The 25,627-nt window shown below is 42.0% G+C and overlaps 1 protein-coding gene across 3 annotated transcripts in view; it reads right to left on the reverse strand.

Moving 5' to 3' along the window:
* Nucleotides 1-25,627, reverse strand: part of DAPP1 (dual adaptor of phosphotyrosine and 3-phosphoinositides 1) — a 53,382-nt gene that overhangs the window by 17,635 nt on the left and 10,120 nt on the right. For all 3 annotated transcript variants that reach the window (XM_042984134.1, XM_042984135.1, XM_007080960.3), the window contains 2 exons: nt 13,627-13,749; nt 9,793-9,926 (listed from right to left, as the gene is read on the reverse strand). In XM_042984134.1, the coding sequence (XP_042840068.1) occupies nt 9,793-9,926; nt 13,627-13,749 (257 nt within the window). The remainder of the gene's footprint in view (nt 1-9,792; nt 9,927-13,626; nt 13,750-25,627) is intronic.

A 25,627-nucleotide genomic window follows, 5' to 3' on the forward strand; every position in this document is an offset into this window, starting at 1 on the left:
TAATTTTTTAAATGATGCTTTAGAAAGATGTATCTAGCCAATTTTTTTCTGGCACATACCCAAGTATACTACCTGTAGTGGTTTCCTATTGCTTCTGTAACAAATCACCACGTAGTTATTTAACACAACTCAAATTTCTCACCTTACAGTGTTAGAGGTCAGAAGTCTGAAATGCGTCTCATAATCTTAAATCAAGGTATTGGCAGGACTGCTTTCCTTCCGGAAACGCTCTGGGGGAGAATCCATTCCCTGTTTTTTCTAGCTTCTAGAAACTGCCTGCATTCCTTGCCTGGTGGCCACATTCCTCCATCTTCAAAGCCAGTGACAGTGCATTAAGACCTGCTCACGCTGCCATGTCTCTGGGTCTCCCTCTTGTGCCTCCATCTTTCACTTATAAGGATCCTTATGATTACAGTGGACACACCATTGTAATCGCACACCTCCCCATCCAGTCAGCTGACTTGTACTCTTAATTCCATCTGCAATCTTAATTCCCTCATGCCACATAACATAACATATTCACAGGTCCAGGGAGAGACATGGGCATCTTTGGGTGGGCCATTAGCTTGCCTACCATAGTACAGTGCCCAGGAGATAAGCATAGCCTTGGGGGCCAGTTGTGCTATAGTGTAAGATCTGTGTGCAAGGAATGTTGCCTGAGTCACAATGCTATAACCACTTGGTATTATGAAGCCATTGCCTTTTCAACAGGTGCATTTCCCCACCCTGTGAGTCTCTTTAGAGCAGTGCCAAATTTACCTTTGCAATCCCACTTCCTGGTAGAGATGCTGACATAATGAAAGCTTGATGAGTGAGTAGATAAATGGATGCCACAGTAATTCAGGGTTAAGTCAGAGAAGAGCCTGGGAGGAACCAGCCTCCCAGGTCTATGATTACCCCGGCTTCGGGCAAGGCCAGCTTCGGCCACAAGGCCAAGTACAGCTGTCCAAATCTCCACTAGGGGGAACCAAATTCTATTTCGAAAACCTCTTCTAAAGTTTCACCAACAAAAGCTAAACTGAGGGAAATGATATTGAGTCAACAGGAGAGTACAATTGACTATACATTGACTTTAACTAGTAAGACCATGAAGGAGGCTGGATTGAATGGTGGAATGAAGAAAATGGCAAAGCACTTATAAAATGACAACTTCCACTGGTAAACATCCAGCCCCCTGAAAGGTCTTAGCTGACCAGTCTGCCCAAGAGAAAATAATAATATATAGAGCTTCCTGGCACGGCTGCTGGGCTAAGAGTGATTTCCCCTTCCGTAGACACTGCCCCATCCTTGTACGCCAGTGTAGATCCCCACAGACCCTGGGCCTCCCCCACAAACACCTCACTCAGGCTGCACTCACGGGACTTACTTCCGGGGATCTGCTTAGTGATTTCTCTGGAGAGAAGGCCCACTAGCTTCAGTTTCTGAACTACATGAAGGAGACTGTTCTTTCCTGCCTTTGGCATAAAACCTGATCTCAGAAACACTCGGTGGAGGCCCACTTTTGAGGTGATCAGAGCAGGACCAAGGCAGTCATGTCAGTTTGCTGAAAGCTTCAGCGGTGCCGTGATCATGGGGCTGATTCGTTATTGTCTCTTGGTGTTCAGTCTGCTTTTAAATTCTGGGAGAGAATACCAATCCTTACCACCACCACCCCCAAGGAAAATCCATTTATTTCCCTGTATTCCCCTCCCTCCATTTTTTTTTTTTTTTTTTAAATTCAGCTAGCCAAGGTTGGCTGCAATCAAAAGAAACTTGAATATGTAGCCAACACAGACTGATTGTATTTCCACCTAAGGTCCAAGGTAGTGCCTTGGCCCCATAAGAGAGAAACTTGGGTTTAGTGATATTCAGGGCAAATTAATTCCAGGATTTGGTTGGAAGATTCAGATAAAAAGCAACAGGAGGCAGGGGCTGGTGGAGGGAGGAGAAAGGAAGCTGTACAGCCCAGCTCTTGGAAACCTGGCTGCAAGTTTCACTTCAGTTTCTGAACTACATGAAGGAGATTGTTGTTTCCTGCCTTTGATATGAAACCTGGTTTCAGAAACACTCAGTGGAGGTACATTTTTGAGGTGATCAGAGCAGGGCCAAGGCAAGCATTTCAGTTTGCATTGGCTGAACTGTAACTTACAGGACACCCACTCTGTTTGTGATACAGTGAGACTGCATTGGAGGACTCCTTATCTTGTATCCCACAGCGCTTCAGAAACACAGAACAGTTTTCAAGCCTCAGGCATTGCTTCGATATCTGAAGTGGAGGGTAGCACAAGAGCACATCTAGCTCTGAACAGGGAAACTTTTATTTAGAATATTTCTTTTAGGCACTAAAGCTTGTGCTTGCCCATCAGGTTTCCAACTAGATTGTAAGATGTTGGAGGATGAGGTTGATACCTGATTCATCACCGCATCATCAGTAGCTAGTAGTCCTCAGCTCGTGGCTGGCGCCCAATACATATTTGTTGAATTAAATTCAAATAAGACTACATCCGCTCATGCTTCGTTGTTGCCCTCAGGTTCAGAAAACAAGCTAGGCAACTGGTGTGTGCACGGCGGATTTCTCTGTCATCTCTTGCCGGTGGGAAGCGGCTTTCTAGAGGGAGTGACAGGAATATTCAAGCTCTTTCTCCTTTCTTCTTTGCAACCTACCCTGCAAATGAACTTTAACCCATCATTAAGATGATGCGGGTCAAACTACGTTCGCTTACATACACAGGGGCTTTGATAGCCCCTTTCCAGTCTCACAGGGAGAACTACACAGAGGGAGGAGAAGTAGATCAGCTGGCCAGGTCAGAAGATTCTGTTAAAATGTCCAAGTCAAGTCAGGTCGCTCGCTCTTTGCGGAGCCGTCACTTTATCTGATCCTTTATCTGAATCCTCTGCGGAGCTGGCTTAAAATTTGAAGATGACATAAACACTTGATAAATACAAATGTAATTAATTGCCCCCAACTAACTCTTCATGGTATACCAAAGAATATTCAGCTCTTGCAGACAATATGATGGGATTACCATAACGGTGCTTTGTTAAAAAACAATAATAGTGATTATTTATGCCAAGGTAAAAATGATTTTTATAGCCTTTCATACCCAATCTCATTCAATCCTCAAGAGCAAGTCAGGAACTATTAAGGTATGAACTGTTAGGTCACCAGCTCTGATTTGTAAGATGATGAAACTGAATCTCAGGGAGGTTACATCATTTTCCCAAGGACATACAGCTGGTGAATGAATGGCAGAGGCTGGAGTTGAACTAGGAGTTCACGTGTTTACTCATTATGGAGTAATGGAAACTCTCTACGGCCTGTGAAATGTACTTTATTGTCGGCGCAAGGGTGTACATGGAAATCAAAATTCGAACAAGCAGATCCTTGAGGAGGTAGCCTGAGGAAAGGAGATGAGAGTTTTTGCCTCAACGTTTCTAATCAGGCCTTGGTTTCTCCATTTGTAAAGGAAAAATTAAACGGTCTGTGGGATCCCTTCCCATTCTAATATCCTGTAAATCTAGTTACACACACAAGCCTAATGCAGGGGCAAGAGATACTAGGACACTTAGTAACCAAGGGTGTGTCCTATTTCTTGCCAAGCACACTGCCCGTTTAAAGTACTTTGCTTCTTTTTTTTTTTTTTTAATTTTTGAGACAGAGAGAGACAGAGCATGAACGGGGGAGGGGCAGAGAGAGGGAGACACAGAATCCGAAACAGGCTCCAGGCCCTGAGCTGTCAGCACAGAGCCCGACGCGGGGCTCGAACTCACGGACCGCGAGATCATGACCTGAGCCAAAATCGGGCGCTTAACCGACTGAGCCACCCAGGCGCCCCTAAATTACTTTACTTCTGACATCATTGCGTCTTTGTGTCTCATTTTCCTTTTCTTCCACATTCTTATTTAACTTTTACGTTTTATTTACTTTTTTATAATGTCACTTTTTTTTTGATGTTGATTATTTTTGGGAGAGAGCACAAGGGAGAAGGGGCAGAGGGGGGGGGGAGACAGGATCCAAGCGGGCTCCACTCTGACAGCAGAGAGCCGGATGAGGGGCTTGAACTCACAAACTGTGAGGTCGTGACCTGAGCCGAAGTTGGATGCTCAACCAACCGAGCCACCCAGGCACCCCAAACTTTACATTTTCTTTTACTGTATCATATTTACATAGGCTGTCTTATATCTCTTCCGGAGAGACATAAATGCGATGGGCCTATGTATGTTTTTTAGTCAGCCTTTTATGTTTTAAGATGTCCTCCAAGATAATTTCCCAAGTGGCAATTCATGTAAATAGCATAGGAACGGCGGTAAATACGAAGACAGAAGTTCAGATTGATTCACATTCTTTAGAACAATGCCTTTACATCACATACCAAAAATATTGTTACAGACCTTAAAGAAGAGACTGGGGGATAGCTCTGCCCTGTCCTACAAACATCCTACTGTGTCGTTGTGGCAAAGATCTTCCTGTCCAAACCCACTCAAGGTCACACTGTGCTGTGGCAATGTCGTGCTGCTGTGTCACTGGTAGACCAGCGTCAGGAGACAGTGAAGTGAATGGAAAGCCCCTACGGTTTAGAACCAGGTTGGCTTGGATTTCACTCTCAGCTCTGATGTTTTCTGGCTGTGCCACGCTGGCCAAATAACTTCACATGTCCAAGTTTTCAATTCCTCATCTAAAAATGGGACCACTTTCACATTACCGTGGATGGTTCAGGAGATTCAATAACTTGATATCTGCGAAAACATCCAACGGCACGCTCAAAACTCAGTGAGTACTCCATACGTGTTGCTTCCCTATTCCCTTCCCTGCCTGCCTTTTCCTTTTGCAAACACACCTTATGACAAACTGAGAAAACTTGCTTTTTTGGCAAGCAGAAACTAAAGGAGTGATGCTTGGCTGTGGTTTGGCAGAATTCTGAGTTGTCATCAATTATTTTCAGAAATGGCACACAATTCCCAAACTACACTGAATTTTAACATAATTGTTTTAAAATGCCACCTGGATAAAAAGGCTGGTGTTACAAAATAAATTAATAATAATGACAACAGTTATCAAGAGGTTGGGAATCCCCACATCAAAACAAAAAGAGAAGTGGAAATCTGACATTTAAGAAAGAACCAGATGGGATCTTCAAAACTGAGAACGGATTATTATAAAGGGTAAGTACAAACATAACACTTGATTCATGTCATCCTTTTTCATGCTGGGTGGGTGCTTAAAGTCACAACACAGTAATTCCTGTAACAAATTGTATACGGCAATTTCATATACAGAAGTATTCTAATAGAAACACAAAGTAATAGGAAAGGTAATTTTTGTTCTAATAATATTAAGGCATTTAAGGATAAAGATAAATGCTCTCTATGTTCAAAGAATATATGTGTATGAAACCTAGCTAATTATAAGAGAGTACAGTAAAAATTAATAATGGCCCAAATGTATCCATGTTAATAAAAAAGTCTCAAATTTCCAAGTCTATTTGAGTTGAATTTAGAAGCCATGTACAAGTAGGAAGAAAAGTTTTATATTGCAGCTTATTATAACGAATGAAAGTCAAATTCTGGGGCACCTGAGTGGCTCAGTTGGTTAAGCATCCGACTTCGGCTCAGGTCATGATCTCATGGTTTGTGAGTATGAGCCCTGTGTTTGGCTCTGTGCTGACAGCTCGGAGCCTGGAGCCCACTTTGGATTCTGTGTTTCAGTCTCTCTATGCCCCTCCCCCACTTGTGTTCTGTCTCTCTCTGTCTCTCAAAAATAAATAAATGTACAAAAAAAAAAAGGCAAATTCTGAATTTAAGCATTACTGAGCATACATACAACACAAAGCATCATTTTAAATGATGCTTTGCATAAACTTTGGAAGTGAGAAGCGCCTGGATGGCTCAGGTCATGATTTATGGTTCCTGAGATCGAGCCCCACATAAAGCCCCTGATCGAGCTCTGGACTGACAGCCCTTTTGGAGCCTGCTAGGGATTCTCTCTGTCCCTCCCTGGCTCATGCATGCATTCATGCTATCCCTCAAAAATAAATAAATAAACATTAAAACAAAACTTTGCAAGTAAAAACTAATTGTCAGAAGTTCACTGGTTGATGTGTTGTCATTCAAGCTGCAATGCAGGCTTTGGTAATGAGATAATGGGAAACCAACATGAAATTATGAAATGTTGTGAAAATTATTACCACTCATTCTTGTACCTACTGGGACATATGACCAGGGTACAAAAATGACAAATATCCCTCTTCTTAAAGGGTTTACATGCTAATGCAAAGAGTTTTTTTTTTTTTAATTTTTTGCAAAGATTTTTTAAAAAAGTGAATTATACAGGGATCCTGGGTGGCTGAGTCGGTTAAGCCTCCGACTTAGGTCAGGCTCAGGTCATGATCCTGAGGTTCACGAGTTAGAGCCCTACATCAGGCTCTGTGCCACCAGCTCAGAGTCTGGAGCCTGCTTGGGAGTCTGGGTCTCCTTCTCTCTCTGCCCCTCCCCCACTCGCACTCTGTCTCTCTCTCCCTCTCAAAAATAAATAAACATTAAACAAAAATTTTTTAAAAAGTGAATTAAACAAAATGTTAGAACATAAAAGAGCCACTGAGGAAAGTAAAGGAAGAGAGCATGTTGAATGTCACTATGATATTTACTTGGGAAATGATTGGGATTTGGCAATCAGAAATATCTAACGATATTATGCTGATGGCTGTTAATAAGGAGAAATTAGAGTGACAGAAACTTTCATGGAGATTGAAAGGTTAAATGCAGATTATAGCAAGGGATAAGGAAATTATAACAATAGAATATTCAGTTTGTCAGGAGGCTTTTAGCTCTTGCTTAGGAAATCTTCATTCTTCAGATTAAGGAAACAGAAATCCTGAGAATTTGAGGAGTAGAGAAAAGGAATAGAATAGGAAAGAAGAGATCTTAAAATAGTATTCTTCCCTTTAGGTTAACACTTTTACTTATCCCAAATACAAATATTTTCTTATGACCCAGAACCGAGTGTTCTGGGTTTCCCTCTACACTATATTTAACTGCAAGGCGAAGTCGGGTAAAGCTATTGGTTATTTGGAGGTCCTGCCCATTGCCCTCAGATGTAGTGCCGTCCCTGTCAGTGGGTAAGTGTGGGAAAGTCTCTTTTAAATAAACTCACTCTCTAGGCACTGCAAGGTGCTGCTGGCCTGATGGGGGTCTGGGCTAAAAGGAGTGGCCTGAAATCCCCAGTTCTAGTCCTATCCATTCTAGGATCTGGAGGTAAGAACCCTGGCTGGCCTCATCCATTGTGCAGACAAATGCTTCCCCTGGTAATCTTTAATTACATGAAAACTTTAAGAGTTTGCACTTCTCTGATGCAGACCAAGAAATCATCAGACTGGAGGCCTCCTGATCACTGCTGCTCAACACCAGGAGCCAATACTCAAATGAACAAGAAGGGACCTATTTTTAGAAGGTGGCATCCTGGTTTCCATTCACTGTTGTTCACAGGTCATAGTGCTGATTGTGGCTTCTGAAAATCTGCTGGGTTTAAGAGTCATCATGACTTCAGCACGTTATCTTGTTTCCTGAGGCCTATTACTCCCAGAGGGGCAACATTGGAACACTTGTTTGTCATGGGTTTTTCCCCTTGTTCCCAGCCTCAGTGGCTTTGCTTCATCTGGCTGGGACAGATAAGAGGAATATTTCAGAGTTGGTGATATCTAACTCAAGGCCTGGAAGCTAGGAAGCCAAGTATATATCCATAAGCATCAAGAGCCTGTAGCAAGGGATTCAAATAATAGCAAATTCCTGTTGGATAATGAATGGCACAGAGAAGATGCAGCAGAGAGGATAAAAATCTTAGTTTCTTGAGTTTTATTGTAAAAAATGATTATAGAAATGATAACGATACAACAAACTTTAGCTTTGGATAAAACTACCTTAGGAATCAGGATTACAAATCTTCACTCTCCCAAAAGATTAATAGTAAAACTTCTTTAGTTAGATTACTGTATTTGCAGGGAAATTTAACATTGTCTTAAATTCAATGTCAAGGAGCCTTTACTTTGAAGAAGTCTTAGGTGATCCTCTTGCCTGGAGATTGGACCTGTGCCAGAAAGGTTCACCCAGAAACCACTGCATTCACTTTGACCTTAAAGGTTTTTGAAACCTTTTGGTAGACAGAATGTATACCTGTTCCGTAACTTGGAGAAAGTCCAGGAAGGAGCACAGAGAATGATCAAATGGGTTAAATATAGAGTCTAGGAGGAGAGTTCAAAAGAAGGAAGCTGACGTTGCTTGGAGGAAGAAAAAAGGCTGGAAGATAACACTTATCATGGCTTTGAAGTGACAAAGAGTTCCCACTCATAATCATCATCCATCCACCCATCCATCCATCACCCAAAGTGTCATGCACTGTATCAGGACCTGGGGGACATAGAGAAGGACACAAATAGGGGTAGACAAAACAAAGTTTTTAGTTTCAAAATCTCAATTTCTCGTGATCAAGAAGTGAATAAAGTCGAGCATAGAGTGGGAAACAAGTAGGAGGTAAGTTTGAAGTGAAGGGATTTGAGAAACTAAAATGCTTGCCATAGCCAAAGTAGCAATAGAAATAAATAATGCATGCCCACTTGTCATTTGTTTATGTGAACTACTGCTGGTAAAGTAGTTTTCAGGGCCGATTGGAAGAATTTCCACCAGAAAAAAAGATTATAGCTTCAGTTTTGCAGTTTGGAATATTCTAGTATAGGTCTTATGCGGTCAGTATAAAGTAAGGCAACTACTCTGTGGTTTCCACTGTGCTTCTCATCTACACTTGATACTGTGTGATTCATATCAGGGTCTATCCAGGCCACAGAAACAGCAGAGGAGGAAAGACTGGCGAGGCATCTCTACAACCACACTGAAGTTAACGAAAGGTCCACTGGCCATGTTTACCAAGAAAGCAAGTATAAACACATTCATGGTAAGATAGCTGTACTGTTAAATCTTGAGTTCCTCTTCTGCTACACATTCTGGAATCACCCAACTTTTGATTACCCAAGAATTACCATCATTTAGGCCACATAAAATTGTGATTCTGTATCACAGATATAGGGGTGATCTTTTGCTTACTTTAATTGGTACAGCAAAACAAGTTAGATAATTCAGATACCCGGGTAGTGTGTCTTTTGTTTTTTAACTTGAATATTCTAGTTGGACTTTAACCATTCAAACAGGGAAATTCAAAATTTTCCATCCATATTTAAGTCCAGTGTAAAGACTTACAAAAACCAAGAGAAACAGAATTTTATGATGTAATAAAGGCATTGTTCAAAAGAGCAATTTCCAGTCAATATTTTTAACATTCTGTGATATTTGTGAACATTTAAGTATGAATTCTGTTTTAAAAAATGCTCAACATTATCTTTTATGGGTGGTCCCAATATGTAAACTGTCCATGTCTAAAATTATGAGGAATCAGAAAGTTGTTCTAGCTTTTCTTTTTTCTTTGTTTACTATATATATTATTGTAAAATGAATAGACTATTTTTTTAAAGTTGTGTACTTTAAATCAATCCATTATTATATCACATTCTAAAAAAACTGTCTACTTTGTTCAAAGCACATTGTTTTCTCATAAAGGTAATACAGATATATAGATACAGATATAGATTAAATTTATTAATGTAGCATATGGCACAGCAATTGGAAAAAATTGTTTCTAACCATATCTAATCGCATATCGTATGTACATAACCCAATAGAAGTGACAACTATTTAATGAAATCCTCCTTTTCCTTCCTCCATCCTGAAACAATGTCTCATAGGTCAAGTATCTATCTGTTCATGGCTTACCTGTCTCACTTCCAATCAAAGGCTGATTTGCAAAATGCTTGACAAAATCCTTCAGACATGAGAATTCATTAAAGCCAAATTTAAATGAATATCCAGTATATTCAACATGAAAGTGTTTGACAGAGTCTTTGGCTCTGAAAGGGAAAAAGAAATGCTTTAGGTTATTTCAGAAATGAATTATCTTGTTTTGAAGGGAAATATAACATTAGGCATGAGCATCATCATTAAACCCTTCTAAAAACTGAGAATTACAACACACTTATTGAAAGCACTGGTATTAAAAGAATTTTTTAAGTGTATTTATTTACTCTTAGAGAGAGACAGAGAGACAAAGAGCGCATGACCAGGGGAGGTGTAGAGAGAGAGAAGCTCAAGCAGACTCCACACTGTCAGTGCAGAGCCAGACGCGGAGCTCGAACTCAAGAAACTGTGAGATTGACCTGAGCAGAAATCAAGAGTCGGGTGCTTTGAGCTATCCAGGTGCCCCTAAATAGATAAGTAGTATTTGACTCCCGCTATTCCTCTCCTCTCTGTGTAAGTCCTGCTCCAACATTAGCAAGCATCAGAAATTGGAATCACCTGGAGGGCTCGTTAAAACCCAGATTTCTGGGCCTTGCCCCCTGAATTCCTGATTTGGCAGGTCCAGGGTGTGGGGCCTAAGAATTTGCATCCCTAATGTTCTCTGGGGATGCTGCCAGTCTGGGGACCACACCCTGAGGACTACTTCTCTGATCCAACCGGACCTACAATTCTCTTCAGAGTTTCTGCTGTTGTCCCTGAGCTCTTGCAGTCCCCTTCACCAGCAACATCGCCCCTTTTGTTTCTGAACAAGTGTCAGCCCAAAGACACCTGCTGGGTCAAGTACGCCATGATACTCACAACATGAGTTACTTGCTTTTCTCCCCTTGACAGTCCACACACTCATCTGGCTTCTTTCCCATCATTCACTGCACTCTTCCTTGTCGTGAGCTACTTGTATAGCATCCTACTGTCCTGTGAGCTGTACTTCCTGAGGGCAAAGCCTGAATCTTCCACAACACTTATCAAAGAGCTTGGCATAGAGTGGATGCTCTTAGATATTTATTATTAACAGAGTAAACGAATGAGTAAAAAAAGGCATTCTTTTGAGCTGGTTTGTGGTTCCTGTCACCTCTGTTGGTGATTTTTTAAAAAGATTATTTATTTATTTTGAGACACAGAGGGAGAGCGCAAGGAGGGGCAGAGAGAGGGGGGGAGAGAGAATCCCAAGCAGGTTCTGTGCTGTCCGCACAGAGCCCGACGTGGGGCTTGAGCTCATGAACTGTGAGATCATGACCTAAGCGGAGACCAAGAGTCCAACACTCAACTGACTGAGTCACCCAGGTGCCCCCTGTGGTTATTTTTTTTTACATTTTTATATAGATGTGATATATATGTGCCACCTAATTGGAAGAAGTTTCTGATCTAACCATTCTGATGAGAAATATATTGATGACAAGTTAGCATTCTTTGATCTAATAATTCCACATGTTTGTTTGAGATCGGGGGAAGATCTTTACATTAAAGGATTTGCAGCCTGACCCCTTGATAAACTTTTCACCTTTGCTGTCGATCAGAGAAAGCAACATTCCTGCTTCCACTCATGCACAAATTCATGTTTGATTAATAATTTTTCCAAAATGTTATTTAGAAAAAATTTAAAGCAAAATAGAGCAGAGTAACATGAAAACTGTTAATGAAAGTGGTTTTTAAAAATCTGTGACCCTCTTACTTACCTCCTCACCCTCCCACCTATTTCTTCCACTCCCCTTAAAATAGGCTTATAGACGTGCCTTGGATGGAAGTGTTCCAACAGGACCCCAAGTGTTCCAATAGGACCCCAAGATTCTCAGCCCCTGGACTACATACACTTTCCACCATTTATTCAATAAATGCTAATATAGATGCTACTATGAAGGGATTTTGCAGGTAATAGAGGCTCCAAATTAGCTGACCTTAAAATGGGGACATTCTCTGGGTGGGCCTGACCTAATCACATAAAAGTCTTGGTAAAGCAAAAGGGTTTCCTTGGCTGGTCACAGGAGAGGGGGATTCGCTCTAGATGGTCTAGAAGAAAGCAAACATCCATGCTATGAACTGCCTGTGGGGGCCCCTTGGCAGGAAACGGTGGTGGATTCCAGAAGCCGACAGCGATCCCTGGCCAATAGCTAGATGGAAAGTGGGGAGCTCAGTCCTATAGCAACAAGGACATGAGTGAAAAGGGCTGAAGAAGAAAGAAGAGACTGAAGGAAGAGCATGTGAAGGCCCAGATGAACCACAGCCTCAGCCAGCACTTTAATTTTGGCATGGTCAGAGCCAAGCAGAGAATCCAGAGAACTCACTGGGACTTCTGACATACAGAAACTGTGAGATAATCAGTTTACGTTGTTTAACTCCACTACATTTTAGGTAATTTGTTGTGTGGCGTAGAAAATATGTAGGTCCAGAAGCCCAAAGAGAAGATTAAAAAATATGGTGATTCTTCTCTTTTGAGCTCATAGAAGCCTGCCATCAATTATTTAGGGAAATACTTTTATAGCCAGTTTTTCCCCCCTCTCAGAAGTAGAGGAGACTTTAAAAAACAAAACAGGGGCACTTGGCTGTCTTAGTCAGTTAAGCCTCTGACTTCAGTTCAGGTCATGATCTCATGGTTTGTGAGTTCGAGCCCTGCGTTGGGCTCTGTGCTGACAGCTCAGAGCCTGGAGCCTGCTTTGGATTCTGTGTCTCCCTCTCTCTCTGCCCCTCTCCCGCTCATGTGCTCTCTCTCTCTCAAAATAAATAAACATTAAAAAAAATTAAACAAAACAAAACAAAAGAAACTACTGCTAAACTAGATGAAAAAGAGGATTCAGAGAGAAAAGAGTGTAAGTGTTGCTCCTGAGTTAGTGACAAGGAGGCCTAGACCACGTGGAGCAGAAAAGAATAGAGAAAACCTCCTTATGCCAGATCAGCGCGAAAGACGAACGAAGAGGGGACTATTTTCAGGGGTATATGGAGGCGCCATCAGAACAGTAATAAAACAGTCACAGTTTGAGGTTAATGAGTGGGTGGCTGAGAGCGACTTCATGGACTCTTCACATTCCCAGTCTAAGCCGAGGCCAACTCCCTGCAAACCCAGAATGACTTGCTACAGGCCCTCAGACGCCAAGGGAACAGACGCTGTCCTGATTATCACCTGGTGAGGCCATCTTCCCTGATACGGAGGCCAACAAGGAAGAAGCAGGGGAGGAGAAAGACCAGAGAAGGACTGGGCCATCACCGATTTGTGTTGGTAAGGACTAGATTAGTTTTACTAACATTCAGGGGAAGTGGAGCCTTGAGAAAGGTCAGTCCATTTACAGAAAAAACTTAAAATTTGCCTCACTGCCTGCTTGAGTTTGTGATGAAAGTTGCACAGCCACAAATCATTCTGATTTTCCAGAGGAAGCAATGAATATTAACAGGGCGCTGGGCCAGGTTTTAGGGATTTGGATTCCGGTGCTGTTTCTATTGCTGATTTATTGGGTGAAAAGACACTTTACCATTTCAGGTTTCAGTTTTTCCATCAGTCAAGCAAGACATTAAACGATTCGTAAAGTATCCTTCGGCTCTAACATTTTCTTCTTCCCTGCCAAGGGAAGGAGGAAGAATGTTTTTTTTACAGTCTACCATTCAGAGCTTGGAATCCTTAGACCTGCAGGTCTAACAGAAATTGAGAGAATTTTATCTGGTGACATGAGAATTTTACTATCTGGCAATTTGAGTGTGATGATAAAGCAATGCCCATGTAAGGAAGAGATGGGGCGAGATTGAATTCATAGTTCTTAGACATCCTACCTCACAGAGAGAGAGTACAGCCCAGTCCTTTCGTTGCTGTCCCTCAGAAGGTAGCTTCCGTCGCATCCATTGGAGAGGAGAAGGGCCTCGGCCGCATGGCGTGTGAGGTTACCATGGTACCACCTAGGAAGGAGAGAACCACACTTGCACTCAGGACAAACCACAGGTGACTTTTCCTTCATTGGGTTTTCCCCTCAAGAATGACGTCAACAATATTCTCCACCATAGGTAGCCCAAAGACCAAAGTCTCAGCCCAAACGTCAGGACGAGGAACTCTTTGGGCCAAGCTGAGGGGAGAGTAGAGAGAAGTGGATCATGGCAGTGTTATGGGTCGAATGGTGTCCTGAAGATTCATATGTTGAAGTCCTAATTCCCGGGGCTTCAGAATGTGACCTTATTTGGAGCTAGCATCTCGTCTTTAGCAAGTTATAATGAGGTCATGTAGGGTGGGCCCTAATCTAATATGACCGGTGTCCTCTTATAAAAGGGGCATATTTGGAGACAGACTTGCACACAGGGACAGTGCCATGTGAATGTGGCCACCTACAAGGCAAGAAGAAAAGGCCAGAACAGGTCCCTGCCTTACAACCCTTGGAAGGAACCCATACTACGGACTCCTGGATTTCTGGCTTCTATCCTGCAGAACTTTACTGTTGTTTAAACTGCTCATTTTGTGGCACTTTGTCATGGTGGTCCTAGCAAACAAACACACTGTCACTGCGTAAACAAATCCTTTTCAAAGTCCAAGTCAAAAATAACCCTAAGAATAAGATTTGGCCATGGGCCTGTAGGTGGCTCAGTCTGTTAAGGGTCTGACTTCAGCTCAGGTCCTGATCTCTTGGTGATTGGTGGGTCTGATACCCGCGTGGGGCTCTGTGCTGACAGCTCGGAGCCTGGAGCCTGCTTCAGATTCTGTGTCTCCCTCTCTCTCTGTCCCTCCCCTCCTCGTGTGCTCTCTCTCAAAAATAAACATTAAAAAAAAAAAAAAAGAAGATTTGGCCAAATTTCTGTCTTTCTTTGATCCCTCTCTCACATACTCTTTTGCAAGTATGGTACTACCTTCTGCAGTGTGGAAAACCACTGGCTATTATTACACTGGAGTCCACTGGAATGACTGAAATGAAGTTGAAAGCAAGGACTTCAGATGTTTTACACATGACGCATGAGCCCCATCAGATGTTGTTTCAAACTGACAAATATCTGAAGAGCTAGAGAAGTCCCAAGGAGATGAAAAAAAATTTTGTTTTAGAAAAGGTAGCATATATCCACGGTAGAAGAAAAAAAAAAATTCTAAACCGTTCCAAAGAAGAGTTAGTAAAAATAAAGCCTTGTTCTCACCCTTAGTCCCCAGTCTCCCTGTTCGCTCCCACAGAGGACACCAGTGTCAACCATTTTCCTGTGTTTCCTCCTCAGAGCCATCCTTTGCATCTAAAGGCATCCAGTATGTTCCGCCACCTCCTAATTCTATGACAATAAGAGCTTGCTAGGCACACAGTTCTGCACCTTTCTCCTTTCTCCTAATGACAGCTCTTTCTGTCATTATGACAAGACTTGTCAAATGACAAGTCATTTTCTTAATGACTTGGTAGAGGCAGTCCAGTGTGGTGAATTAGGATTGTGGTCTCCAGAGTCAGTTTGCCTGAGTCCTACCCAGGTGTTAACCCCTACCAGCTGTGCAACCTTGGGCAAGTTACATAACCAGTCTGAGCCTCAGTTTCCTCACCTCTGAAACAGGATTAATAACAGCCATATCTCATGGGCCAATTATAAGTGCTGCTCCCATTAACACACACGAAATGGTCAGAACAGGCCTGGCAAACAGCAGAACTCAGCACACATTAGTTGTTACACGAAACCGTGGAGACTCACAAAGCCATGGATTGCGATACATCCTCTGCGGTGCGATTTTCTTGTTGCTCAAATATAATTTTTCATTACTTTGAATTTATTTTGGCTAACAGAGAGCTAGGTACTGGGGGAAGCGGCTGCCGCCAGGGACCCACACCTCTGGGCAGTGGAGAGGAAGGGGACACGGGCGACTATACAGACGATGCCGATTACGTCAGTGAACCGAGAGCTATTGAAGAGGTGTGTATAATGTACAGGAGCCTCAAGGGAGAGCCCTACTCTGAGGGTGAGGGAGCCTGCTGTCATGAACCACACTGGCATCTACTGTGAGATCCCTACCGCATGTCACTTCAGCCTGATAATAAAAAGCACACGTAAGACCAAGAAGGAAGTTTCTATATAGGTCTCCAAGCTATCTGTTTTCTAAATCTGCATTTCCTAATGTATGTTTCTTTAGCATATTTCCTCTGTGGGAGCACAGAGGCCTCTGTCTTATGTTAGAAGTGTATCTACTAGCTCAAAGCAATTGCAAGGAGAAACATTAAAAAAAAATCTTTTTTATTCTTTATTTATTTTTGAGAGAGAGAGAGAGAGAGACAGAGTGCGATCAGGGGAGGAACAGAGAGAGAGGGAGACACACAGTCAGAAGCAGGCTCCAGGCTCTGAGCTGTCAGCACAGAGCCAGACGGGGCTCCAACTCACGAACCGCAAGTTCATGACCTGCGCGCAAGTCGGACTCTCAACTGACTGAGCCACCCAGGTGCCCTAGGACAAACTTTTTATAAGCAAACCCACTAAGTCAATTATGGGTAAAGCAGTCCCGTTCATTGAGCTAATTTGCTGACAAGTTCAAATCTTCTCATTACAAAATCCTTTCAAAGGACAATTGGAACCTGAAATTAATACAATATTGTATGCCAGTTATACCTCAATGAAAAACAGAGTAATTGGAGGAATTAAAAATGAAGCTATAAAAAACTTCAGGTTTGGCTACAACCAAAATTCTAATTCTTTTAATGTTCTTGTTTTTGTTTCTTTAATGTTTATTTTTGAGAGATAGAGCACGAGCAGGGGAGGAGCAGAGAGAGAGAGGGAGACACAGAATCCGAAGCAGACTCCAGGCTCCGAGCTGTCAGCACAGAGCCCGATGCTGTGCTAGAACTCACGGACCATGAGATCATTACCTGAGCCAAAGTCAGATGCTTAACTGACTGAGCCACCCAGGTGCCCCAAGGTCACATGTTCTTAAATGCATTATGCCAATAATTAATTTCTGGATGAACATTTTAGTGTAGGATTCAGCTTGAACCAATAGATCACTTATTTGGATCTGACGTAACAAAACTGGATTAACAAAAGTCTAAAATATAAAAGATTCGGACATTCCTTCAGGTTATTTTCAGTGAGATCTGAAGTCTGTGTTTAAAACATTTACAGAATTCTTCTGATAATTACAGCTGGGAGGCAGTTTTTACTAAGAACTTTTTAATGGTAATCTTTTAAATACTACTATGTATCATAAACACATAAGAATACTTGAGTATACAGCAAGGAGAATCACACCATGCTCTAATCTGACACATCTCAGCACGTGTTAATTTGTGGGTGGCCAGCTTGGTTGAGTCAATATTGCCATGTGGTGGGTTTTAGGAGCCCTGGGCCTGGGCTAATCCAAGACAGGGACTGCCAGGCAGCCTCCTATCACTTCATGATGTCCATGGGGCAATGGGATCCTCATTCCCCCAAGAGCTCTTCCACAAATATCTGACCTTCCTCTTTTGGTTGAGCTAAGTATTCCTTTCCGAGAAATTTCGATGAGCATATCTTCCAGGGAAGTGACTCAAGAGCCAAATAACGTTACATGTCCTTTATAGGAATATGTCCACTTTTGGTAAGGCTTGTTCAAGACCATGTCCATGAAGAGCTAAAGGTTGAAAATAGAGTAGAGTTGGTAGTTTTCTCATAGTCAACCTTCTCTACCTTCTATCGTTCAGATCTTTATTAAGCTTCAAATCTGCAGAGAGCATTGCACAAGGCATTGCACGAGGCAGGTCAGAGGGACCACAAATGGGAGAGCCCCAGTCTAGTCTCCGTTAATTATTCAAGAGGATAAGACAAGTACTGTGCAAACTACGTTCAAGAGAATGGTTGCAGGAAGAAAGATCAAGGCCGTTGTTTGAAGGAGCCAATATCTGAGTAGACCCTAAATGACGCGTAAGTTACTTTTTAACGTGTGTGTTATTTTTTCTGATTATAAAGCACATGTAATAAAAATTAAAATATGTACACATACAGAAGAGAAAATGAAAGTCTTTCACAAAAGAGGAAGTGGGTATTTCAAATAGTCTCAATACTAGTCAGAGAAATGCAAACTAAGACAAGAATGTGATATTTTCTTTATTCGCCAGATTGGTTAAAATTGAAGAATTAGAGAGTATTAAGTCTTGAAGAATCCAGGGCAATGGATATTATCGCCTACTGTTGGTAAGGGTATACGGTGGAGGGCAATCTAGCACATGTGAACCAAACATGGACTTGTGGCCAGCGATGGCCGTTCCAGCGTCTGCCTCGTGAAATACACAGAAGCAGAAGGAAGTATGAACAAAGGTGTTTACTGCAGACTTGTTTGTGAGAGTAAAAATTTGGAACCATGCTAAATATCTACCAATAGCGAAATGACAAAGTTGAGAGGGCTCGTAGAATACAAGACGTAAAAAGTTAACCGGAAGAGAAAAGGTGTGGAGAGCATTTCATTGCCAAATGATGAGGGCAAGTGATCAGGTGCTTTAGTACTTTGTCAAGAGGGTGAAGGGGGTGCCAGGAATACTTAACTCCCAAAAAAGAATACTGCAGTCCTGAAACAACTGAAAACTGTCCTGCTCAGAAGCCAGGGGCACCCTCACTAAGACTCACCGAGGATTTTGTGGACATACACGCATGAAGACTGATAGATCCCAAAACATGTCATTAAGTTAAAAGCACTAGTGGTGGTTAAAAGCACAGTATGATACCACGTATTTAGAAAAAAAAATCTCTCCCCTCCACCCAAACAACACAGCACATATATGTTCATGTGGAAAGATATGTAAAAGCACAAAATAAAAGTCTGAAGAAACTACACCCCAAACTCAAATCCTGGAAGGAACCAGGAGTGCTGTTAAGGGAGACTTTAGCTCAATCAAATTTTCCTAATGTGGCTTGTTCTGATGAAAAAAATAACAACAAAATAGATTCAGGTATCAACTGGGAAATGAACATTTGAAACAGTGAGAAACAGTTCACTTCTTCCTTCACGCAACCTCCAGAGATAGCCCTGCTAATAATTTGTTTTATTCTTTCATTTATTCAGTTGAACACTGGAACTGACCTAGCACTTGGGTGGGGAGAGAGACAGAGGGAAGGGAACTTTTTCTCCATTTAAAGGCTGGTGAGATTTGGAGTGTCAATCGTTCAGGGAGCTGTTGCATGGGAAAGGAATAAGAACAGCAGTGCAGACCTAGAAACAAGAGAACGGCAGGTGTATCTAGCATCAGAGCACCACTTGGTGGAGTGAAGGACTCAGGTTGCGTGCCAGCAAGAGGCAGTCAGGTGTGGTGAGATGAAGACAGGAGGTTGGCTGCGTGACGCAGCGCGCTGGATATTGACAGGTCCTTGGCTGACAGCTACAGAGATTCTTATGGCTTAATAGGCACATCTGACAGCTCATTACATAGAATCCCAACTGCATGGAACTGTGTTCCAACCAAGTTCCTATAATTGGAACTGTGCTTAAAATTCTTTTTGTTGTTATTCTGATTCTTAGAGGGAAGAGTCAGATCATAAGGAGCTTGAAGCTTGTAAAATACGGAATTCTGTTTAAGAAAATTCATACCAAATTACAAAAAAATAAGAAAGGTAATTATTCAGGGGCACCCGGGTGGCTCAGTCGGGTAAGCACCCGACTTCAGCTCAGGTTGTGATCTCACAGTTTCGTGAGTGCAAGCCCCACATTGGGCTCTGTGCTGACAGTGCAGAGCCTGCTTTGGATCCTCTGCCTCCCTCTCTCTGTCTGCAAGTGGGGCACTTGCACACGCACACACGTGTGCTCTCTCACTTGCACATGCACACATGTGTGCTTTCTCTCTCTCTCTCAGAAATAAACATTAAAAAAAGTATGTTGTTTAATTTAAAAAAAAGAAAAGTAATTATTTAGAATGAGAAATCACAAAAAAAGTAGAAACTCAAAAAGCTGACAAATATCACAAACATCACAAAACCAAGAAAAATAGCCTATTGTCCTTAATTGTATCACACAGCTTTGTACTTTTATCCCCTATATTTTTGGTCGTATTGTCTTTGATTATTTCTTCATATGATAATTTTTTGATAATATAATCTTCTAGAGAGAGAATAAAACAATAATTCAGTCTTTCATCTAGAATATTCTTAAAAACTATTGATAACATTGAAAAATTATTTTCAGGTTTATTGGTAATGAAGTTTTTGTAATTGTTGGCCAATTCCGGGACCTCTATCAAATTTCTTTCGAATATGAGCTCTAAGATTCCAGGGCATTTTACATTTTCATGTACGGGAACTAATCTTAAATATTCTTTGAGTTGATGACATTTATTAACTATATCACTGCCAGGGAGGGGCCCTGAAGCTGAAGCCTCATTGGCTTCATAGTAAACTTATTTCTAGTGATTATAAAAGTCACTTATGCTTTTAATCTCTAAAACATTAAGCAATTAGAAATGTTTAGCTTAGTAAATAAAAGCCACGTATAATCCGCCACTACAACCATCAGGTTGGTTTGTAATTCTTTCTTTTAAAACTCTTTTGTGTGCCGTATAAATAAAGTTCTAAAGCCTAATAAGACTCTTACCCAACCTATGTTGCATGTTGTTAATGACAGGGAACTCCCTACTCTATAGGCAAGCTCTTTCTGCACTGCCATGGTTGATGGCCAGAAAACTTGCGTACGTTGAATCGCTGTTTCCTGCAGTCTAGCTTTCCACAGATGGTCCCAGGGCTACTTCTTGGAGTTATATACATGGTACTTACATAAACAGATAAAAGCATTTAGATTGTCTTGTTTTCTCTTTCCATGATCTTCAACTTCTCTTTTTATGACAGGCTTTCAGGCCCTTTATCATTCAAGGACCTTAACTTCTTTGAATACCTTCCAAATTTTAAAAATGTATCCTCAAGGTGTGGCATCTGGGTGACTTAGTCGGTTAAGCATCCGACTTTGGCTTAGGTCATTATCTCACACTTTGTGTGTTCAAGCCTCGCGTCGGGCTCTGTGCTGACAGCTCAGAGTCTGGAGCCTGCTTTGGATTCTGTGTTTCCCTCTCTCTCTCCTCCTCTCCCCAGCCTGTGAGCTCTCTCTCTCTCTCTCTCTCTTTAAAATAAACATTAAAAAAAAATAAAAATCTATCTTCAAGTTAAGATCTGAGGTGTAAAACAGGTGGACCCGAAGGATCCCAAAGGATCTCCCTTATTCTAGCTGCTGGGTACACAGTAAGGCAACCTGGGATTGCATTAGTTTCTTGACAATTGCATCATGCTGCTGATTCATGCTGAACCTATTGTTGATTACAACTCCCAAGTAAGTCATTTTCCTCTGGTGTTCTGTCACCTCCTCTCCTGCTGCCTTAAGAGGTGATGGCTTTAGAATGAAGTGCAGTAAGACACCGTTCTACTACTGGGAAATGCCAACTGAAAAGAAATGCTAATAAGCAGCTAACTTGGATGACAAACGTCTAGATAGTATCAGTGAGAATTTTGTTGAGGGGAGACCATGACTTTGTCTCCAGTCATTTCCTTAGCTTGTCTGTCTGCTGCAGCTTCCAACTTGTTAGCTATGTGACCCCACACAAGCAGCAACTTTAATTTTCCCAGCAGGCAAGGTGACTAATAACAATGCCACAGAACGGAAACCCTCTTATTTTCATATGTTGGAACATGGCCTTCTTTTACAAAGTTTTTTTTTTTTTTTTATGATTCTGTAACTTTTGCAGGAGAGAGAAAGGCGCAAGATTTGCTAATTATACAACATGTTATAAATATGCTAGGTGTTGTGCTCAGTGTGGGCATAGTTGGGAATAAGGTTCATCTTCCTGAAACAAAAAATTCAAAAAAAAAATCTTTTAGTCTCATTTTTTTCTGAAGAAGTGAAAAAGAGCAAGAAACTACTATTTATAACATACATTCAAGTAATGTTATAGTCTCCTTTTCCCCCGAGGCCCACACATTGCTGTAATTATATCTCAGGCTAATGGAGGGAACAGACCAGAGACTCACCAAGCTTCAAAAGAATATTTGCACTGGGTTTATGAGGTTACCAAAACCAACAGTTGACTTTGAAGGAAACAGTGGTATTATCCCTTCCATGATATAGTAGCAAATTAGGAAACACACACCCTCTAAAGAATTTTCATAGCTGCTTCTCAGGGAACTACAGGAAGTAAATTGAACCACAGAGAAGGGCAGATGAGCTAGATCCAAAAGGCTGCTCCTCAAGTCAGCTTCTTCTCCCATTCCAGTGCAGTGCCCCTTTGTGCTAGAACCTTCTGGGAAATTGCCTCAGTATTATTGGAGACTTCATAGTTTTTATCCCTTTGGGTTTTATTGCCTTAATTTAATTTGCTGATATGAGTTGGTATTTCACTTTGCTCTATCCTTTAGAGGAGAAGCTTTCAAACTTTTTGAATCAGCCCACAGTATAAAATACATTTTTATCTCTCTCTTTCTCTCTCTAAACAGACACATGCATGCACACACATACATTATAGCATACACACACAAAAAACAAAGTATTATAAGAAACAACACTATTCTTCTGTAGGATACTTACTATTTACTATTTTCTTTCCTCTAGTTCTAAAACAATATTTTAAATGTTTATTTATTTATTTATTTTTGGAGAGAGAGAGAGACAGAGAGCATGCACACAAGAGGGGAGGAACAGAGAGACAATCCCAAGCAGGCCCCTCGTGATCAGTGCAGAACCTGACGTGGGGCTCTATCTCATGAACTGTGAGATGACCTGAGCCGGAATCAAGAGTCCGATGCTTAACCAACTGAGCCATCCAGGTGCCCCTTCTCCATTTATTTTAAAACAAACATTGATCGTGAGCCACTGAATTGACTTTATGAACACTAATGGGTAGGGCCTGGTGTTTGAAAAACAATGCGAAGCCTTGCTACTCAGTGCCCTGTAGTCTTGCTAGAAGTGTACATTGTCAGGCCCCCTACAACTGTTGAGTTATAATCTGTATTTATCAAGAGCTCCATATGATTGATATGCAGTTTAGAGTTTGAGAAGCACAGGGTTCAGGATTCTTGGTCCCAAAATCTTTGTTTCAGTAACTTCGATGGTTTGAGTTCACAGTGTGTCTCATCTAAAGAGGAGTACAGAGAGGGCAAAGAAAGTCCTAAGTGGCTTTAAAATACCAATGGGGAGGAAAAGAGAAGGATTTGCTGCTCTCCTGGTCAGAAAATTCCCAAATAGTTGCAATCTTAGAGATATGGCCAATAAATGGTATAGGAGGGGGGAGCTCATGAGAGGCTGGCATATCAAGGAAAGCTTCATGGAGGAGGAAGATCATGAATTGGAGCTTCAGGAATAAATTTAGGTTTCACTAAATAGTGAGAAAAAAGGTCATTTCAATTGGAGAAATGACATAAGCAAAGGCACTATGGTTGACACTTGCATGGCGTATATAGGAAACAGAATGCCTAGTTGGAACAGAGGTTTTATGTTGGGGAGTAATGCAAAATAACACTGGAAGGACACGTGGACACAGAAAGTGATCTTGCATGTTACAACGTGAGCCACACAACCATTTAGATTATATGGTTCTTGGTGAGAAAATTTGTTAATAACCCACATCTACAGATTTTTCATATATTTAATGACTTATTCTTCTCCTTCCTGGCAAAGGGAAGTGACACAGAACCTAGACCTGTCCCATCAGAGTTACAAAGAAAACATGTATTTCCATCTAAAGCAAGAACAGAGACTCCTGTTTGTGTCACAGCAGCTAATAGTCCTTGGAGTCGAACGGCCGATAAAAACACTCTTTAGAGAATTTTCACTTTTTTCTTCATTTTCGAAATGATTCTCACTTTTCAATGACATGGACACCCTTTGCACCCTCTAGACAGAAGACAGCAAATGTGCAGTTTATGATGCCACTCCCCTTTTTAAAGGCCATAGATAATATAGCTACTTGATATGTTTTCTTCCTTGCTAAGGCTATACTGGGCCTCGGAATCCTTCTGAATGCAACAGGGATAGAATATAAGATGACACTGTTGGGCAATCTTACTCTAAGCAATCTTCACTTGGGTTCATCTGTCCTTAGCACCTGAGTCATTCTACAGGATCGCTTGGCTGTTGATTTCCTTCATGTTCAGTTGGGCATATGGTTGGTGCTAAATACTGTGACTTTGTGAAAAATAAAGCTCTTGGCCCCATGTGCCATCAGAAATCATGGGTTTAGGCTAGGGAAATGCCTTGTTAGCTCAAGAGCTCTCAGTGCTGCAATTTATATGAGAATCAGGCTGTGACAATATCGGGGACAAGACATTGTTGTCCATATAATTATATTAAGTTCCATATTCACAAATGCGAGCTGATTTTTCCATTGATCGTGGCAACAGACTTTGTCCAAGTGGAGGGAACTGAACAGGCCCTGCAAAGTTTTTGAATGCTCTAATGAGGCCTAAGAGAGGCATGAGTGTGATGCATAGGTTAGGCCGAAAATAAACTCACCACAGTCCTTCCACTGAAGAGGTTTCTGTCATGGAACAGTTTGTCTGTGGCTTTTCATATTGCCATTCTACATGCCCACATTTACATATGCTAATGGCAGAGCAAAAAGGTGAGGCCAGCTGCCCCAGGCATTAAGAGGCATACCTGAGTGATCACAGAGGCAGGGCTCTGGCTCTCTGGTCAAACAAGGAATTGAAGGTGGGACCCAAGGATGTTTTTCTTTCTGGTAGGAGTCAAGGCTCAGCTAAAGGAAAACAGGGCTGAAAGGAAGCAGAGAATTCTGTGGGAGTTGGAGATCAGGGCAAACCTGTTCTTGAAGGAGTCTGAGGAGTGAGGTAGGCAGTTCTGAGAGATGGAAACACAGAGACAGAGACAGAGACTCAGATATTTGGAGACACAGACTGGTGCAAAGAGTCAGGGACACAAGCAAGAGATGTGGACAGAGAGAGAGAGAGAAAATAGGCAAAACTCAGAGGCAGAGAAAGGCACAGGGGCTCACCCAGATAGCAGAAGCACAGAGGGCAGCGGCTTAGGGAACACAAAACAGATGGGAGCAGAGTATTCAGGAGACAGAGGCCGGGAGACCAAAGAGAGAAGGACACAGACACTTCAAGAGAGACCCGTGGAGCCTGACTTGTAGGTGAAATGACTCATCAGGGAGGTTAAGGATCAGCAGAGACCAGAGGGGCAGTGCCGTGGACTGGGGTTGGGGGGCATATCATTCCAGCACGGGTCCTTCGGTGCAATCCCCAGGTCAGCCAACACAGGTGGAGGAATGGTTGCAAGACAAAAAGGGTGTCATTGTTTCCCTAGGGGTCACATCTTAGTGATTGTTTGACTTGGACAGGGATCCAAAGCTCAGAGACTGACCAGTACAAACACTTCGTGGATAAGAACTTCAAGAAGCTTGGAATAGCTGGGTGGGGATCCATACCAGAGATTTCTCAGGAGGGCTCATCTCTGAGTGGAGTCAAACTTGACTTTGCACTTATGCTCATTACTCTTGAAGCCTGTACTGCATAAAATGCAGGTAGTTGTCATTGGACAATTGCTGCTGGCAACAAGGTTGTTGCTGGCAACCTACCATTGTGGGCTGGTCCAGGAGATAGCGAGGGCCACTTTTAGCAAGTCACAGCTACAGGAAAGAGCCCCAGACTTTTTGGGGGGATGAAAAAATATAGACAGATACTTGTTTCATTAGTTATATCTTCCGTATTCCATGGTTCAGACGATGCCTGCCACCAATGTCAATTTGTCCCACTGGTAAAAACTTTTGGGTATAAGGGGACAGATGGAGTCTGAGAGTAATAAATGCAAATATGTCATCAGGGTGGTGCGGTAGAGTGCTGAAGTCAGGGACCTTGAATTATGGTCTTGGTCAATACGGTC

This window comes from Panthera tigris, chromosome B1 (genome assembly GCF_018350195.1).
Source record: "Panthera tigris isolate Pti1 chromosome B1, P.tigris_Pti1_mat1.1, whole genome shotgun sequence".
Lineage (NCBI taxonomy): Eukaryota > Metazoa > Chordata > Mammalia > Carnivora > Felidae > Panthera > Panthera tigris.